At 40.0% G+C, this 20,400-nt stretch overlaps 1 protein-coding gene across 5 annotated transcripts in view; it reads right to left on the minus strand.

Moving 5' to 3' along the window:
* NELL1 (neural EGFL like 1) overlaps window positions 1-20,400 on the minus strand; it is a 291,095-nt gene that overhangs the window by 9,272 nt on the left and 261,423 nt on the right. For all 5 annotated transcript variants that reach the window (XM_033928928.1, XM_033928927.1, XM_033928925.1 and 2 more), the window contains one exon: window positions 10,714-10,907. In XM_033928928.1, the coding sequence (XP_033784819.1) occupies window positions 10,714-10,907 (194 nt within the window). The remainder of the gene's footprint in view (window positions 1-10,713; window positions 10,908-20,400) is intronic.

Below are 20,400 nucleotides of genomic sequence, written 5' to 3' on the forward strand. Positions count from 1 at the left end.
CCTGGGATCCCAGAGGAAATATAAGTGTTCTAACAACTGGAAAGAGAGAATACTCGTTTTCAGGGTTTGTACCACATCTCATGTGCTGAAAGATAACGTTCCTGATTTCCCACCTTACATCCAAGGAAGAGGTTAGGATTTATCTGGCTAATTTGGAGAATTAATCACATACATTAGGTCTGAAATGCTGGGCCTGATTAAAAATGGATTACAGTCAAACCTCAGTTTACGAGTAACACCGTTTATAAGTGTTTTGCAAGATGAGCAAAACACTTGCAAATCGTGCCTCGCAAACTGAGTGTGGACTCGATTTGTGAGTCCCCACCCCCAACAACCGCATCGCCCGCCCAAACCCAAACCCTTACCGCGATCTGGCACTGGCACACAGCACCAACCTACAGGACGTGTCGGTACCGGAAGAGCCTGCCTTTTGCCGCTGATCTCTGCTGGGCTGGGCCTTGAGCATCGGCACATGCTCAAGGCCTTCTGGCTCTCGCTCTCTCCTAGATTCTAATGAGATCGGAAGCCAGAAGGCCTTGAGCATGCACAGATGCTCAAGGTCCAGCCCAGTAGAGATCAGCAGCACTAGGCAGGCTTTTCTGGCACCGGCATGTCCTGTGGGTTGGTGCTGCATGCCAGTGCCAGATCGCGGTTTGGGTGGGCAGGCGTTGCCGGTTCTTGGGAGGGGGGGGCTCTCGGGGGGGGGGGGGGGCAATTCCAGTTCTCAGGGATGGAAGTGCGCCAGTGGCCTCGGGGGTGTGTGGGGGGGGTCTTTTTGGAATGTGGTGGGGTGGAAGCGAGCAGCGCTAGTGGCCTCGTGGGGGGGGGGTGGGGAATGTAGAACCAATCAAGCGATTTTCACTTACTTCCTATGGGGAAACTCGCTTTGATATATGAGCACTTTGGTTTACGAGCATGTTTCTAGAATGAATTATGCTTGCAAACCAAGGTTCCACTGTATTTTACTGTTAACTTCAGTTACTGTATCTCAGTAACTAGGTCTCCAAAACGGGACCTGTGCTAAAAACAGCTTGCGTTAGTGGTACAATAACGCATCTTAAACAGTAGCCCACCTTGATGACTTCCGCAACTATCGTTCCTCTTTCGTAAAACCTCTGACAATCAAAACACTTCTTTTGAAGCAACCCCCCCCCCCCTTAATCCAATTGTACTTCTCTCTCCATTTTGCCTCCCTTTATTTTTATTTTCCATTTCGATGTACTTAATAACTTTCCTCTCCCCTCGTTTCCCTTCCGTATCGTGAACGTAAATGCTTAGCCATGTTTTTATTTTAAGTTTTTTTAATTTTTATATTCTATTTTATTGTTAACCTTTTAGATACTTGTGTGATATACGGTATATCAAAAATAAAGAAAACTTGAAACTCCTTAGTGTGAAGAGTTTCCGTCTCTGGGAACCAGAGCTGATATTGTGATGTCACAATGCCTCATTCCACCACCAATAAGAGCCAACCTCATCAGTGATGTCACAATGACATCATTGACCTGTACTTGACTCATTTTTATTATACAGAGCAGTGATTTCAATTTTTAGAGACATTTCTCTCTTTTTTTTTTTTAAATTAAGAGGGAAGGTATCCTTATGGGCTACCATTAAGATGCATTATTTTACTGTTTCCACAGGTATTGGTAACTAGGTCTCCCTGTATAAAAAGAATCTGTGTTAAAGTATCATGAGTCAGTGGTATAGTAACATTTCTTAATGATAGTCTATATTTATAACTATGCTCACAAATCTTTTAAGAGATTAGTAGAGAATGGCATGGGGATAAATTTAACTGCACAAGCTTCGAATACTTATGATTTCAAAGTGTTTGAGGCTTGTCCAGATGAGGACAGAGCTTGCAGGAATGGGGCAGGGACAGGAAAAGAAATCACGGCGACAGGATGGAAAAATTTGTCCCCATGTCTTTCTCTAGAGGTTAGTTGTATGCATTTTACATCTAACTTAACTGCAAACTGTTGTTTTACTAAGCCCACAGAAATATCAGGATATTACACCACTTTTTACATTCTTGGTTTGATTGGAAAGTGTACTCTTTGTTAGTTATTAATACAAATGAGGAATGCATTGGAAAGCGTACCTTTTGTTAGTTATTAATTCAAATGAAGAACACATCAGAAAATATTTGATATAAGTTAATAATACAAATAATGGAATCAAGTTGTTGCATTGTGTTTCCATTCTGCAAAGCTTGATCAGATGTATTATGATATCCAAAGAATCATGAAAAAAACAAAAGAAACTAGAAGCGGAAGCATACATCACATGCTATAGTACAAAAAAATGCAGCTTCATGAAAATGCTGATTAAAGACAGTTTGAGGTCAGTATGCTATTTTTGGTAAAGTGCAGCCCTACAGAATAATTGGGCCATGTTACTAAGCTGCTCTAGTAAAGGGACATAGTGCATCCTTATATGGGCCAATCCCACGCGCTAACCGCCAAATTCTAGACATATATGGTGCCTACAAATACGAGAAAGCTAAGATCTATCAGAAAATACCTCAAGACAGAGGCCTTCCGAATTGCAGTGAAATCCCTAATCCTATCCCGACTAGACTAAAATGCTCTAAAATGTTGCCATTGCGTCTACAACTAGCTCAAATGCATCACTAATATTCATATATGGATTATGGAAATCAGAACACCTACAACCCTACTATATGAAATTACATTGGCTGCCTATAACTGCAAGGATCAATTTTAAATTAGGCATTACTATCTTTAAGATCCTGAGAGAAAATGCCGCCGAATATCTAACAGAGTTGGCCACCCTACTCCAGGGTGCCTTCAATAGATATTCCACCAGAAATCTTTTCCAATTAAAATTCCCAGCATGCAGCAATATAAAGTCTACCAGACAAATTACCTTATCCATCCAATATCAATTAGCAAAATTCTGTAACCAACTACCACTTACATTACGACACTGTGACCACTATCTCACGTTCAGAAAACTTTATATGCATTTCTGTACCAAGACAGGGAGCCAACCTTGAAGTAACTGAAATGGTAACTGTAAAAGGCCATTTCTAAACTGTCTAATGCAACTCCTGGGACAAAACAAAGAGCCAACAATGACCTACTTGTAACTATGTATTTGTAACGATGACCTAACTGTATTAGTAACTGACCAATCTACCTGCACTATCAACTCCTAATGCATGTCCATGTCAAACTTTCCTTTGAACTTCCTGGGGAACTGACCCAACCTCATATAATGTAATCCAACCTTGAACTGAATAGGTAAAAGTAGAATAGAAAACCTGATTAACTTAACTTTTAGGAATGTCCATGATCCATCCAAATTGTGCTCGACGCCCCACCTACCTTGTCTTCAGAAAAAAACTTAAAACACACTTATTCCATGGACAGAATCCTTAACACACCCTCTTCTTCTTCTTCAACTCCCCTCAATGCACGTGAACCTCCACCTACTCCTTCTTATTGTACTCTCCTAACCTAACTTTAATGACCTGTATTTTTCCTGTAAATAAATATTACCTTCCTATTGTACACTCTTGTATATTCCTGTCAACTTCAATGACATGTACATTTCTAATTGTACACTCTTGTATATTCCTGTCAACTTCAATGACCTGTACATTTCTAATTGTACACTCTTGTATATTCCTGTCAACTTCAATGACCTGTACATTTCTAATTGTACACTCTTGTATATTCCTGTCAACTTCAATGACCTGTACATTTCTAAACTGTTAACTCCAATGACTTCATCGTTTGTGACCTTAATTAATTGATGTGAACTGCCTAGAACTTCCTGGGTATGGCGGTATACAAAATAAAGTTATTATTATTATTATTATGTTCCTTCCTTGGCCACACCTCCTTTTGGGATTTGTGCACTAGAAGTGAAGCCACCACTTTGTAGAATGTGCCTACAAGGTTGTGTGCTAACTTCTAATGAGTGCCAATTGGTGTCAATTATTAGTACCAATTGGCTTGTCAAACTATTGTTGTGTGAATCGGCTCTGCGCACACAACTTAGGACGCCATATACAGAATTTGGGTCTAAGCCATGGGTGGGGAATAAGGGCCGCAATCCAGTCGGGTTTTCAGGATTTCCCTAGTGAATATGCATGAGATCTATTTGCATACAATGGAAGCAGTGCATGCAAATAGATTTCATGCAAAGTCATTGGGGAAATCCTGAAAACCCAACTGGATTGCGGCCCTCGTTCCCCAACCCTGGTCCAAGCTCATTTCTAGCGTGTTCTATTTGTTTTATATCTAGTTATATGTTAAGTTTAGCATTAGTTTTACAGCCATTAAGAGAAATTAATGTGGGGCCAAGGAGAAGATCCTCCCAGCCTAATACACAGGGGACCAATGAAGCATTTAAGTCCCATCATATGAATAAAATAAGTGATATCACCTTTCTCAAACACATCAGAATCACAATTTATTTCACACATTCTTGTGAAAACAGCACAATTGTGGCCCCTAAGGTGTTAAATGCTCTGTGAAAGCCAGCAGTGCTAAAGAAATCTGACACAGCACAGGCTCAGAGGCAACGAGTAAAGTCCACATGAATTTATTTTCTTCTTGTGTTCTAGAGACCTCAGCCTAGCATTAAAAAAAAAAAAAAAAAAAAAAAAACAGATTAGATCATCGCTTCCTACTTCCACATACTAAAGTCTCTCTCTTTTTTAAAAATTAATTATTTATTTTCTTTTACAAGTTGAATAAACAACACTGGAAAGGAAATATAACAATTTAAAGAAGAAACAGATAATATAATTATACCAAACTAGTGACTATAACTAAAGTCCACATTAAGGAGAGAGAAAATCAATCACTTCCAAGGGAAGTTGGATTTCATGAAATAATTCTAAATTAAACCAAATTACAGAGCACAGTTGGAATCAATTAATGGCCTGATTAGCAATTTCCATGGAAGTCTCTGGAATTCTTGTAGTTGCTTTACCTTCAAGGAAAAATTGCAACGTAGCTTGATAGTTAATGCAACATTTACAAGGAAAACGTAGCTGAAAGGTTGTTCCTAGGTTCAAAACAGATTGACGATAAGCCAGAAATTTCTTATATCTGGCTTACATCCACTTCAATATATTAGGAAAAATCAAAATTTTGAATCCACGAAATTCAACATTATCAGTCCTATAGAATAGATGAAGAATTGTTTCCTTATCTTGAAGAAAAACATAAGTTACCAATAAACTTGAGATGTCTCCAGCATACCAGTGAGATCCAATTCTCCTGGTGGTCCATCTCCTTTTTCTTTATCCTCTTTAAGAAGATTCAGGTAATATAACTTTTGTAAAGGTGGCATATTATTTTTTTTTTTTAAGTTCAAAAAGTTTTTATTAATTTTAGGTAAAAAACAACAACAATATAAACAGAAAAATAAGGAATATCAACAGGATAAATGATATTATTTTCTGGAAATTTCAAAACTGAATTTAGAAATGAATGGAATAAATCCCTAGGAGATTGAAATTTAGAGACAGAAAAATTCAAAAATCTCAAATTCAAATTTCTATTTGCATTCTCCAAATTTTCTATTTTTCTAGAGAATAAAATTTTATCTTTCAATTGTGAGTTAGTAGAAGCCTTCTCCAATTTGTCCATTCTAACAGATTGTTGTTGAAATTTCTCTTCAAAAGTCTTAAATTGGGTATTAGTATTTTGCACTGAGGAAACAAACCGGGAGCATACCTTGTATAAAGTTTCCAATGCGTTCCAGATAGCCTCCATGTCTATCACCGCTGGTTTAATCAGAGGGGCAGGGAGAGAGATTCCAGGAGACTCCACCACCGGATTCACCTCCACAGAGTGTTGAGAAACATCCTCAATCCCTGCCTAATTCCGAGTTCCGGGTCCTCCAGCCGCTAATGCCAACTGTGGAGAAGTCGGTAAGTTGAAACTCCCATCCGGGATCAGGGATGAAACCAGTAGCGCCGGAGACATGAACTCCGGCGCTTCCTGTGCAGCTGTAGGCGTCCACGACATCATTAAAGTCTCTCTTCATTACCACAACGATAAGCCGCTAGGATCCAGGTTCATCATTTTGGGTGCTAAGTGGCGTTTTAGCACTCGTAGATGCAAAAAAAAGGTGGTAGGACTGAAATGTATAAATGCCACTGGGCAGCTTTTCGTAATGGGCTGGAAAATGTCCTAGCAGTTATGATAGAGAAGATAAGAGGCCTATCTCATCTTTAATTATGTGTCTGATGAATCTATTAGAGAATTGTTAAAGTGCCAATTTTCTCATGAAGGTGTTATATGCAACACCTGCCTGCAGTACCCATATTTTAAATTGCCTCTCTCATCCATATGTTAGCTGGTTTTTCCTGTTTCTTCTATGTTCTGCACATTTGCTTGCTTTTTTTAAAAAATTCTGGATATGGGTGCAGCTTTTGTGTGTGTGTTCTGCACAGAGGCACAGGACATAAACTTATACAACATCGCACAAACAGCTACCAGCAGTTCCAGACCTGCCAGTAAATTTTTCTCATGAAAAGGTGGGCATTCCCTTTTGGTCATCTACTGCTGCTACTACTACTTATCACTTGTATAACGCTGAAAGGCGTATGCAGTGCTATACATTTATAGACGGTCCCTTCTCAGAAGAGCTTATAATCTAACTTGGACAAATAGATGTGACATATAGGGTTGGGGATGCAGAACCCAAGGTGAGAGGAGTTAGGAGTCGAAAGCACTCTCAAAGAGGTGGGCTGACATTTAGAGATGGTCCTTGCTCAGAAGAGCTTACTACTACTACTGTTTATTATTTCTTTAGCGCTGAAAGGAGAAGAGGAGACTTAGAGGGGATATGATAGAGACTTACAAGATCATGAAGGGCATAGAGAGAGTAGAGAGGGACAGATTCTTCAAACTTTCGAATAATAAAAGAACAAGAGGGCATTTGGAAAAGTTGAAAGGGGACAGATTCAAAACGAATGCTAGGAAGTTCTTCTTTACCCAGCGTGTGGTGGACACATGCATATTTGATTAGGGGTATCCTGAAAACCTGGATGGTTTGTAGCTTTCCTGGACTGCAGTTTGACATCTATGTAGTAATCCAGGGGCCACAGATCTCTTAGCCCCAACCCACCAGCCTCCATGCCCAGACCTAAACTGGCTGCATGATTTTTATCTATGACACCACTGCATCCTGACACTTCTGTTTATTTATTTAAAAATGTATAGTCCGCATATCCAACAATTCTATGTGGATAACAGCCTAATACATAATAAAATCACATCAATAAACATAAAACATACAATCAGACAAATCAATACAGCAAAACAAAAAGCATTAAAAAATAATTCACTAAAACGAATAACAACATTGTCTCATACTGATAAAACATATGAAAATCACTAAAAATAATGTATAAAAACAGAAGCTCAATTCACTAAGCTACATAAGGAGCCCTGAGTATTAGATCTTCCAAAAGACACCAAACAAATAAATGTCTATATACACTTACTCATGTTGCAAAAGTTTGTGCAAACAAAACCGTTTTTAGCCCCTTCCTGAACTGTAACACACTTGAAGCCTGCCTTAATTCCAACAGATTGGCCCTTGTATCGAGAACTTAGTTTTACGAAGCCCAGCCAACCTCACTACACTCAAAGGAGGCACATCCAAACACAGCTTATCCATAGGCAGTAGGTTCGGTGTTGGCTGATAAAACTTGTAACAATGATCGCAAAGCCAAAGGGCAATCAGCAGCCTGAAAATTACACAGAGAGCCTTAAATTCAATATGCACGCAAATAGGTAGCCAATGTAATTCCCTCAGAATTGGGTTAATATGCTCAGATCTCGAAATGCTTGCAATAATGCCTGGCTGTGACTCTTCCTCCAGCTCATAGTTTTGCTGAAGTCTGTATGCACTGTTGCTGCTCAAATTCAGCCTTTTATCCTTGACCCGGCACTGCATCGACTGCTTTGTCCAGCTGACTTTTTCACTTCCCTGGTTATTGCTGAAGCTGTGGAGCTCTTACTGAACGCAAATAATACATAACCAATTAGATGAGTCCCTGCTTTCGCTTATCAAGCCTGTCCTGTTGCAGCTGTGGAGCCCAATTTGAAATTTTAAAACAAAAACAAACAAACACTAGTGCGAAAGGTGGGGGAGGAAGGAATGGCTGACTCGGGATAAAAATGTTTCTGAAAATATTTCATGATGATGTCATGTTGAATAAGCAAATGCAAATTTTTCTCCAACATAAGCAAAAAAGAATTCACATAATGATAAAGCAATGCAAGTTTAACAAAAACCCTGAATGCAGTGATGATGATTCACGGAGGTCTGACGATAATCAGCTGATTTCAAGTCTCTCTGTAACCCAAAAAAAGGCAGCAGATGAATTTTACACATAATAATAAACACTAAACGATACTAGCAAATGACCAATTGACCCAGCCAGCTGTCAGGCTTAGAGGGTGACTGTTTGTAAGCTCGCTCTCCTTATCTAGGATAAATTTGTCATCTTCAATTCTATCCCTTCATCTTGAGTACAAGAACATGTGATCTCCCATTTATTTCATACCCAGAACCCTTCCCTTCTCATGTCAGTCCACAAAGCCCTATAAACATCTGAACAGGCACCAGTCCTAGTGTGGTTATTGTTTGAACATCCAGCTTCCCTGACCCCTACATAACCTACCTATACTCATGCTGACTACTTCACCTTGTCCTGCAGCGGTTGGAATGTTTTCTTCAGTGCGAGCTGATTGGGCTCTGCTACTTCCTAACTGGCAATCAGTTGAGTCTGTTTCTTGACATTTCTTCCAAACATATACACTTACTACTTTATACCTGTTTTCAGGGCAAACTTGCATCAGTCTATGAGTACCCACACTACCAAAAAGGAGACTTCAACACAACAATACAGCAAAACAAAAAACTACTGTTGAAGAGATTATGAAAGTGAGATTGCCAGTAAGTTACATCGTAACGTTACCACACAAGTGGGAAAAAAGCCTCAGCAAATCGGCAATAATAGAAAAGCTTAAAGCTAATGTTGTATATACAGCTCACAACAATCATAAGCATTTAAAAAAAAAAAAAAACAACCCTCCACTGCGTAACCTTAATCTATCTTGCAATGCACATAGGCCCAATGTGTGGCAGTGGCCAAAAAAGCAAATAAGATGCTAGGAATTACTAGAAAAAGGATGGCAAGCAAGACTAAGAATGTCATAATGCCTTTGTATCGCTCCATAGTACAACCTCACCTGGAGTATTGCATTCAGTTCTGGTCTCCTTATATCAAGAAAGCTATAGCGGCACTAGAAAAGGTTCAAAGAAGAGGGACCAAGATGATAAAGGGGATGTAACTCCTCTTGTATGAAGAAAGACTAAAGAGGTTAGGGCTCTAAATGTCGGAAAAGAGAAGGCTGAGGGGAGATAAGATTGAAGTCTACAAAATCCTGAGTGGAGTAGAATGGATACAAGTGGATCGATTTTTCACTCCATCAAAAATTACAAAGACTGGGGGACACTCAAAGTTACAGGGAAATAGTTTTAAAACCAATAGGAGGAAATATTTTTTCACTCAGAGAATAGTTAAGATCTGGAACGCATTGCCAGAGGTCGTGGTAAGAGCAAATAGCGTAGTTGGTTTATGAAAGGTTTGGACAATTTCTTGGAGAAAAAGTGCTTAGTCTGTTATTGAGAAAGACATGGGGAAAGCCTCTGCTTGCTCTGGATTGGTAGCATGGAATGTTGCTACACTTTGGGATTCTAAAATCTTGTTACTCTTTGGGATTCCAGAATCTTGCTACTCTTTGGGATTCTGTATGGAATGTTGCTACACTTTGGGATTCTAAAATCTTGTTACTCTTTGGGATTCCAGAATCTTGCTACTCTTTGGGATTCTGTATGGAATGTTGCTACTCTTTGGGATTCTAAAATCTTGTTACTCTTTGGGATTCCAGAATCTTGTTACTCTTTGGGATTCCAGAATCTTGCTACTCTTTGGGATTCTGTATGGAATGTTGCTACTCTTTGGGTTTTTGCCAGGTACTGGTGACCTGGATTGGCCACCGTGAGGACGGGTTTCGGGGCTTCATGGACCATTGGTCTGACCCAGTAAGGATATTCTTAAGTTCTTATGTTCACATTTTGGTCTAATGATCCCTCCAAAAACAGCATCATTGTCCCGTCTAAGGAGGCACCTTGTGGCACTTAAGGCCACTGGAAGTGGTCTTAAGTGCTATTAGACACCACCTCAGATGCAATTCACGTGAAAGGTAGGTACTGGAAATGAGGCCTTTAAAACCCTGGCCCTGGCACCTACCTTTCACGTAGTCATGATTCTCAAAACAGCGCCATTGCACGATTGACACGTGATCAGCATCGCAGAACAGCGCCATTTAGAGAATCCGACCCTATGTCCTGTAAGGAGCTTATCATTCTCTTCAAAAGGGGATAGAAGGGTATAGATAGAGGATTACTATACAGGTCCTGGACCTGATGGGCCACCGCGTGAGCGGGCTGCTAGGTGTGATGGACCTCTGGTCTGATCCAGCAGAGGCACTGCTTATGTTCTTATGTTATGTTCTTCAACAAATCGATATTAATAAGTTTTCCCCAAACCAAGCTTCTGCAAGCTCTGCTTTTCTTTTTTTACCTATTGAAAAGTAGCTAGTTTGCATATCTCAACAAACGTCAAGGGAAGGCCGCAGATCTCACCTTACAGGAACAAACAGAACATCTGTCTTCTGTCAGAGTCCACAGCTGTCCATTTTGCTTTAAGCCTTCTTCGTGTGGACAATCACCGGTGCATGATGGTCCCGAGAGACAGAGGCAGTCAAAACCCCCCATCAGATTTACGCAGGCTGAATCATTCCAGCAAGTGTGGATTTTTAAGGCACATTCATCGATATCTGTAAAACACAATCCACACAAAGGGTGTTAAGAGGAAAGAAAGCTTTCTAAAGTGCTAAAATATTCATTGATAAATATTAATTCATAAACACTTTCTTTACTACATGAAAAGTCATGCTTCACACTGTGATGATCTGTTTCCTGGCTCTTGGCATCACTTTTCTACTGACCCTCAATCAAACAAACAAACAACATTAAAAAAAAAAAAAAAGATGCTGAAGATATACTGGTCGGGAAAGGAAGGTATCATCCAGCGGAAAGAAGCAAATACCGGATCACCAATTACTAAAAACACCCAAAGTCAGTGACCTCTGAAAATTGGGATGGCTCCATCCTCACATGTGAAAAAAGTCCCCAAATTACCTTGAATAAATAACTAATAACTTATCTTGGCAGCACGGCACATCGCTAATATGCTCAGAGACTTAAAGGCAAAAACAAGGGGCGAACCCCAAGAATCGCATATGTTTTGAATAATATCAAAAAATCTTATATTCGTTGTAAAAAAACACAACAAAAAACAGTCAACAATTTTCATATAATTCATATGCTCAAGTGGCACAGCACTTATCTTTATCAATGGTTTTGCCTTTAAGTCTCTGAGCATATTAGCATTTGAAATATTTGCTATAAGGTACATCAAATTCATTTAGTATTTCGTTCTGAAGGTTCAACAGAGGAATGACCCTTTTTTCTTGATTATATAAGTGATTTGGTCTACCCTCAATTATACATTCCAATAGTGAATTGGTTGCCTTATTTCAATATTGACCGAGTCTGCTCCTTATGGCTCTGGCAGCTCGATCCCTAAAAGTAATACTATGAGCCTACCACTAGGGGTTCTCAGTACCATTTTGCAAGGGACAAGAGTGACTGGAGATCCCTTCTGCCCTGACCCCACTAGTCCATTGTGGCAGAGCTTTTGATGATTGAGAGAGCAGTCTTAGGGAAAGAAGGAAATTATTTGGGGCAGGTATTGAGGTGGGAAAAGGACTGGGATGAACAATGAGGGGGGGGGGGATGTGATGTGACGTTGTGATGGGGGGGTCATTAGCAGTTTGGCTGGACCCTTTGCTCCTAGGCAGTGTGAATAATTCTGCCTAAAAGGTTCATTGTAACCAGCATTATTCATATATCATAGATGTGACGAACCTACAATACTTAGCTAACACAGGTTAGTCACTCCCACGAGAGATTAAGGTGTGGTAAATGGTTGGCTTTTACTGTACCTTAATAAATGCCCTCCTAAAAAGAGAAAAATGGATAACATAACATTGTATTTCTTTACCGCAATGCGGTTTACAAAAATTACATAATCTACAAAAAAAGGCCATATGTAACTACTCAGACAAGTACTTAGGGTACAGATAAGACTTCAACTGTTTCCTAAAGTGTTCATAAGAGTGAGAAGTAACAGTGAGCAAAAGACTTTGTCATGAAAAGTGGTTAAAAGCTACAATCTCAGCTCCCTGAGGTTGTGGGTTCAAACCCACGCTGCTCCTTGTGACCCTGGGCAAGTCACTTAATCCCCCCCCCCCCATTTCCCCAGGTACATTAGATACATTATGAGCCCGCCGGGTCAGACTGTTCTGAGCTCTCCTGGGAGAACAGTTTAGAAAATTGAATGAATTAATAACTAGAATGAAAGCAGATGATCATGCCTTTGCAGCCTGTAACAGAGGGAAATATATTATAGTCAGTTTCCATAATCAAATTCTCTAAAAGTTCACCTGTTTCTGGAATTTTCTATGACCTGATCTTGAGCTAAGCATTCCTTGCACAAAGCACCTCTCAGGAGACATAAGGCCAAGGGCCATAAGCCTTCAGCTGGGCGAAGTCTGATAGCAAATAGTGACCTGAATGCAGGAGTGAATTATTCCTCTTTTAAAACTGTCCTGGAAACCAAGGGACATGTTTTGGTTCCAAAATGAGCTATTGTCAGCTTTGGCTCTTTGCTTTGTTTTCTAATTGGCCGATTTAGTTTGAAATTCTGTTGAAGAGAGAAATTACACGATTGCTATAAGCCACTTTGCCCTTAATGTAGTTTGTACCTTGCAATATGTTGATTGTGCAGGAAAAGGTGTTCAGACATATAAACCTCCTGCATTCTCATAAATTAAGATTGGTTGTGTGTGCTGAGAGCTTTTCAGCACCCCTCCCCCTCTCCCCCCTCCCCCCCCGGTACTATCCAATTACATGGCTTCATTTTTAAAATGTACTTTGTTGTTTCAATATATTTTGTCATTTGTAAAAAAAATATGAGGTGGATTTTTAAAAAACTTTTTTATTTATAAGATTCTATAATACAGTTCCAAGAAACGTTCTCGTCACAGAAAAAAAGATGAGATTAAGAAAAATTAAAATAAATGTATAACTACATATTAATAAAAAGGAAAAATAATTCAAATCTCCATTTTCCAGTCTACAATAGAAGGGAGGTGTCAAGGCAAATACAAGGGAATGGAGTTTTAAAGGTAACTATAGAGAAAACTCTCCATGGAATTATTAATAATTATGGTTTAGAGGTAGATACTCCCTGGGAAGGGCAAGAACATTTGCAGGTGATTTAACTCCTCCTCCCCTTTTTACTAAGGGAACTCACCCCCTCTCCCCACAAAGTTGGGTGGCAGGAAGGACGCCCACTGCCTCCTGCCATCCCCCCCCAAAGCATCCCCCCCCCGAGCATCCCCCGGCAGAGGGATTGCCCATTTCCTCCTGCCAGAACACCTCCAACCGGCGACCACCCCTCCACCCGCCGACCTCCCACCCACCCTGTGACTCCTTGAAGGGGAGACCACCCCCAACTCCCCCCATACCTTGTAAACAGAAGGTCCAGCCGGAGGGAGATATATACCCTCCAGCCGGCAGGGGTTTCCACCATGGCCCAGTGTGCTAAATGGTCTGACACTCATAAAATTCCTATGAGCGTCAGAGCAGCATTGGAGCATATGGCGCTCCAGGCCGCAGTAGAAACCTCTACCGCGGTTTAGTAAAAGAGGGCCTTAGAGTTCGGGAAATTTACCAAATGTTGCGGAGCAAAAAAACCCATATTTAACGGAATGAAACTTAACACATTTACGTGACTAGTTCAGCCAGAAAAGATCCCCCAACTGTTGAGCATGAGATCTCAAGAGCAAAAATTTTGGGCAACATCTCAGGAAAAGCCCTAACTTTACATTCAAAAATAATGAGTCATGATGGTGGGAAAAAAAAAGCCTAATATCAAATCCGGATCTGGATCTAATACAAAAGAGGCAATCAATATTGCTGGTTAATCTCCAGTGAATCGGATTCGGACTTGGTTAGGAAACCTACTTCTGAATATCTGGACAAGTTGTATCTTAGGAGCTGTTCATAGTTTTGGCTTGTTTTATAAAAATTTCCAAACTATTATTCAAATATGTCATTCACAGAGAAAGCATTTGTTAAGCCATTGTGTCTTCAAATTTCAATATAAAAGAGAGTCTGCTGATTTTGGATGAAAAACGCTGAAAATTCTATGCCTGTATTTTCTAGAAAAGTAATTGGACAGGAATACAGAACGCACAAATGACAAGGAGAATTAATAAAACATCAGTGCACTTGGCAAATACCATATTACGTTGGAAATTGCATGTTCTATATGAGAATAAAAGCCTGAAAAAATGACCAGTTCATTTTGAGAAAATAAACCAGCTTAACAATATTCAAATTACAGTAGCCAATAGCAGCAAATTAGTTGGAATGAGGGGAGACAATGAGTGCTTCTGTGGAAAAACACTATATTCATCTTTCCACTAGCTTTTTGGCTTATACGCTAACCTGAAAACAATTGAAATGCAAGTGCGCCCTGCTTTCGATGGTTTTGCACTTAATAAATGCTGTCAGAGTCCTCGGTTCATGAATGTTGCAAACGTTGATGCGTGGTGTTTGGCAAGATTGGAAAAGTAACTTTCACAGTTCAAAACTAAACGGATTTCACAGATGAACACAGAACCACGGAGCCCTCAGAGTTCTGTGCTGTTCCTTTACTTATGACAGAAATCTAATTCTGTTTCCATGCAATTTAACAGATTTATGGAAAGCCAGATGTTAGCAATTATGGAAAGCAATGTTATTCATATTCTGTGTAACGGCACAAAGCCAGCTTAATCTATTATACATTTCCCAAGGCATAGAAAAGGCAAGAGATACCCGGCTTACATGTTGTTCTCCGCTGAGCAAACATAAAGGGGACGTACCACCGAGACTTGTTCAAGCCATCAAGAAGGCCACAGATGACAAAGAACCACATAAGTGAAAAGCAAGAGAATTGTTCGGCATGTATAAGCTGGCCGACTCATTGATGTGCAAAGGGATGGTGAAGCCTTTTGTTCTCGATTGCCAGCTCAGATCCAGTTGTGCTCAGGGGCGGCTGAAAGTCAACTGTCTCAAAGGCGTTCACCAGCCTACTTGAAATGAGTTGATGGAGTTGCTTCAGTTTCGCACAGATTATTGAAAGCACTCCTCCCCAACAAAACCACCACCATTACAAAAGGCACTTATTAGCAATCGCACCACAGAGGTGGACCACGCAAGGAAGAGACGGCGTGAAGAGTACGGCACTGGGGAAGCCTTCACGGTATCTGCCTCTGCTGTATTTGTGTGGATAAAATGGAGGACTGCGGTCTCCAGTACCCATGCTTTAGTTCCTTTCATGGCTTTGTGCAAGGGCATTCTAGAAAGGATGTCCAACTCAGAATATGTCAAAGGATAACAAAAGCACAAGTGGTGCCCGACCAGCAACTTTATCAATATAATAAATAATGGCGCTGTTATAAAATTTTGTTTTCGATTTATAACAACCCTCAATCTAATCACAGGTCAAAAAAAACCTTCCTTCTGTCCATTTGACAATGCTTAAATTCATTCAAAACAAAAATCTTTGAGCTTATCCCAAAATAAAAATTGATAATAACAGTGCCATTATTTAAATTATTGATAAAGTTGCTGGCCGGGCACCACTTGTATTTTGTTATCCTGTGATATATTTGTGTGGGCCCTTGGAGACTCCTTTGATTTTTGTATAGCAACTCAGAATATGGACAAACAAGTCCGAGGAGGGCTTCGAAGGCTGGGATGGTTAAGGTTAAGGTGAGCTGGAGTGGGCTTTGATGGAGACTCTGGGTTTCTGGCCCAGAAATATCTAAGAAGAAAGACTATTTAAATTAAATGATTAATATGGACATCCATTTCTCATGTATTTTAGATCAGGATTGGCTGCTTACAGCTTGTTCCAAAATACCTCAAGAAAGGTATAGCGGCACTAGAAAAGGTTCAAAGAAGAACGACCAAGACGATAAAGGGGATGGGACTCCTTTCGTATGAAGAAAGGCTAAAGAGGTTAGGGCTCTTCAGTTTGAAAAAGAGATGGCTGAGGGAGCAGTGGTGGGATTTGGACCAAGCTTCCCTGGTTGTCAGTCTGGTGATCTAACCACTAGGCTACTCCTTCACTCTCCTAAAGCAATCTCCCAGGCCTTAAATCTATGCTTAAATCCTTGAAAGAAAGATCTGAGATGTCTTAAATTTCCCAGTACTTAATTAATATAAGAGCTCAAATTACTGGTAATTATTGTTGGAAATTGAGCATACAGGCTATCTTTTACAGTTAACTAGAGGACAGTTTTACGAGAAAGTTAATAAAGCTGATTACTTTGGCAATTGAAAAGAAATTAAACAATGAATTAATTGTAGCAGACTCCTTTCCGAGAGACAACAACTGACCTGAGACCAATTGTAGCATCTTTTTGCTAATGTTTAAGTCTCTCTCCATAGCAGAACTTACTGCTGCAGGTGAATAAATAAAATAGCTTGAGGTACTACATTTGCCTTAAATTTTGGGTTCTACGTTTGCGAAATAGTAAATCCATTTATGGTAAATGAGCTTATGAAAGGGAACATAATGAACCTTCACCATTTCCCTCCAGAATACTCTATTCGCCACTGTGATTATATCAGCCGAACACTACAGGGAGCTCCACAGAGCCTAAGAGAACTCTGAAAGTATAGTTCCTGTGAGTCCTGGGCTAATAGGAAGTGATCGCAGAGGCAAGCAGGGTCAGAGTTCATAAACAGGCAACCAAGCACCTTGGCTCAGTTAGGAAGGTTACTGGTGAACTCTTGAAACTTTTGTAGAGAGACATAGACAGGGGTGAGGTTCTTAAATTGAGATGCTTCACCCAGCTAACAGGATGACTTAGGAGAACAAACAAGTGGGGAATAATTCATTGTTTAGTGGTCAGAATCTGAAGTAAAGATAGGAGCATGCACCAAAGCCCATTCAATTCCTATGGGCATCAGTACATTTACCTCAGCTGCATTGCTACCCTGGCTTTTTAAAAGGGACCCTAAGTGTTGTTCTAAGTTTGTCCGAAGAATCGAGAAGTTCTAAATGATTAGATTATTCCACTACAGCCCAGAACTTTAAAGTTTACTTGGTAATTAAAGAAAGGTTTGTCTGATCACAAGCAAGTTCCCCTGCTCATTTTACTCAATTAAAAACAACTTTAAGATAGTATAAAGATTGGTTTGATATATATTTTCTGTCTAGCTTGACAAGGTTTTGATTCTTGAATGCAGAACAAACTAATTATTAGCATGCGATTAAGAATTATTAAATCTGTAAACCATGAGAATAGTTAAGGTTTGCCCTGGATAGAAAGAACCTGTTTTACCATGAATGTAATGGTATAAATTATCTTGGCCTGCAAACACTAAAGGCCAGATTCTGTAAATGACGCCTAAATCAGCAGCAGCCTGCCAAAATAGTGTCGGCCATGTGTCTATCATGCTTAGGCCCTGGAGAGAAAAGCCCAGAAGGGCCTCTACGGTGAGAAAAGCAGTCTACAGAATAGGAGTCTTGAGGAAAAGATGTCGAACACACAGTTGGGGATGATCCAAAGCAAACTTTTATTGACCAAGTCGTAAATAGTGCAGACTCAACACTGGCAGTGCTGCCTTTATCAAGAGTCTCCAAATGAGGACATGCAAATGAATGTGTAGTATGGTCTAACACATGCAACGCTCTCGGAGTCACAACTGTAAGTAGGCAGAGAAAATCCGCTGGTGACTAGGCAAATACATGCGTCACTAATAGAGGGCAGCATTGCCGAAACACTGCCAATGTCGAGTCTGCACTATTTACGACTTGGTCAATAAAGTTTGTGTGTTTGACATCTTTTCTTCACGACTCCTATTTTGTGGATTATCAGGCTTAGGTGCCATTTAAAGAATCACGGCTAACGGCGCCTCCCAGAAAACTTAGGCGTCTGCAATGTAGGCCAGGGTTTTACTTAGTGAATCACAACTAACGGTTCCAAAGCCTCGCTCCGCCCCCTAACGATGCCTGCGTAGGCGTAAGATGCCATTAGGCATCCTGCTGTAGATACGATTCCGGTGTTTACAGCGCCTACTTTTTATAATGAGTTTTCCCTCAGTTTTAAATGACATGGTTAAATACCATGCCAATTAAAGCCAATTAAACCAATTAAGCTAGGAAGTGCCTACTGCGGCCTAACTTATGACGCCGTTTATAGAATGTGGCCCTAAGCATTTCTTCCATGGACATACAATGAAAAGAACCTTCAGTACACCTGGTCCAGCTTATTCAGAAAACATTTTGCATGTTGCTCCACAATGTGAGATGTAAAAAGAATCAACAAGAAAATTGACCCTTGATGCAACAAAAAACTTGTGAAGAGTTGATGTCCAAGTTGAAGGCTTTATTAGAACAAATAGATAATCCACATAAAAATGTCTCACTAACGCAAAAGTTAACGTTTTTATTATTTAATCCACAAGCCTGCTTATAGGACCTATAGGGACCCCTGAGGAAGACAATAGTGTCGAAACACGGACCGTGATGGGTCCATATGTTTTCAGTGGTTCAGGCCCTAGACATTTTTATGTGGATTATCTATTTGTTCTAAGAAAAGCTTTCAACTTGGATATCAGCTCTCCAGAAGCCTTTTGTTTTTAGATGTAAAAAGAAATCAGAATTTCAAATGCTGTGTTTTTCTTGGGAAAAGTGATGGTGTAAATCAGGGGTCCCCAAAGTCCCTCCTTGAGGGCCGAATCCAGTCGGGTTTTCAGGATTTCCCCAATGAATATGCATTGAAAGAAGTACATGCAAATAGATCTCATGCATATTCATTGTGGAAATCCTGAAAACCCGACTGGATTCGGCCCTCAAGGAGGGACTTTGGGGACCCCTGGTGTAAATGATCAATAATTATTTCCCCCCCCCCCCTTTTTTTTTTACAAAAGCTTAGCGTGGTTTATAGCGTTGGCCATGGCAGTAACAGCTTTGACGCTCATAGGATTCCTATGAGCATCGGAGCTGTTACCACCGTGTCTGGCACCAACAAGTACATTACCCCCTTTGTAAAATGGGGGTTTATTTATTGGGATTTACTAACTACCTTTATGAAGAGATTCACCCAGTTTAACACAGAACTTACAGTTGTGTTAGCCGCATAACAGTCATAAAAATGACCAAATTCAAACAAGTAAATTCAAGTAAACTTCAAAACAGCAAATTGAAACCTAGTAACAGAACTACCACTATGTAATATCCACAACAGAGTTTCACTGTTATAATTTCCAGAGTAGAGTATGATAACATAACGTACAAACACAATAACCTACACTCACAAGCTAGTACAATTTTTAAAAGAAAACAGTGGTGTTGCATTAGAGACAACCTCAAATCTTTAGATGCATTTGAAAAGTGACAGTAATACTGAAGTCCAGGCTATGTTTTAAGGCCTTGAATGGACTTTAACCCAGCTACCTTTTGGATCATTTCAGTTTTGCTACTGGAAAGCACATGCGTACGATATGATTTTTTGACTTCCCATCTGTAAAGAGATGTGTTTATAAGCGATTCTTTTTTAAAACTTTGGCATATTTTGGCATCTATGTGGGACAAACAAGTTAGCACTTACATATCAGTCTCAACCTCTTATCTAGGAGTCCTTATACTAAGGCACGCTAATCGATTTAGCGTATGCTAATTGATTTAGCGCGCTAATCGATTTAGTGCGCGCTAAAGATTAGCGTGCACTAAATGCTAAGGTGCCCATAGAATATTAATGGGCACCTTAGCATGCGCTAATCTTTAGCGCACGCTAAATCAATTAGCATGCGTTAAATCAGTTAGCTCGCCTTAGTCTTTAGAAAATTGCTGAAAACCCACTTATTTGATAAATATTTTGATTAATTTATTATGATCATATCTCGTAGCTGTTAACCGCACTGAACCGCAAGATAGCTGAGGTATATAAGAATTCATATAATGTAATGTAACTATGACCATCAGGCTTGGCTTCTCAGAGATCATTTAGATTTATGTCCAAGGATTACATTTTCCATTTGTACAATTATTTTTTTCTGTCTCAGCCTCTAGAACAGGGGTGCCCAAAAGGTCGATCACGATTGACCAGTAGATCGCGAAGGTAACGCGAGTGGATTGCA

This window comes from Geotrypetes seraphini, chromosome 19 (assembly GCF_902459505.1).
Source record: "Geotrypetes seraphini chromosome 19, aGeoSer1.1, whole genome shotgun sequence".
In the NCBI taxonomy this organism is placed as follows: domain Eukaryota; kingdom Metazoa; phylum Chordata; class Amphibia; order Gymnophiona; family Dermophiidae; genus Geotrypetes; species Geotrypetes seraphini.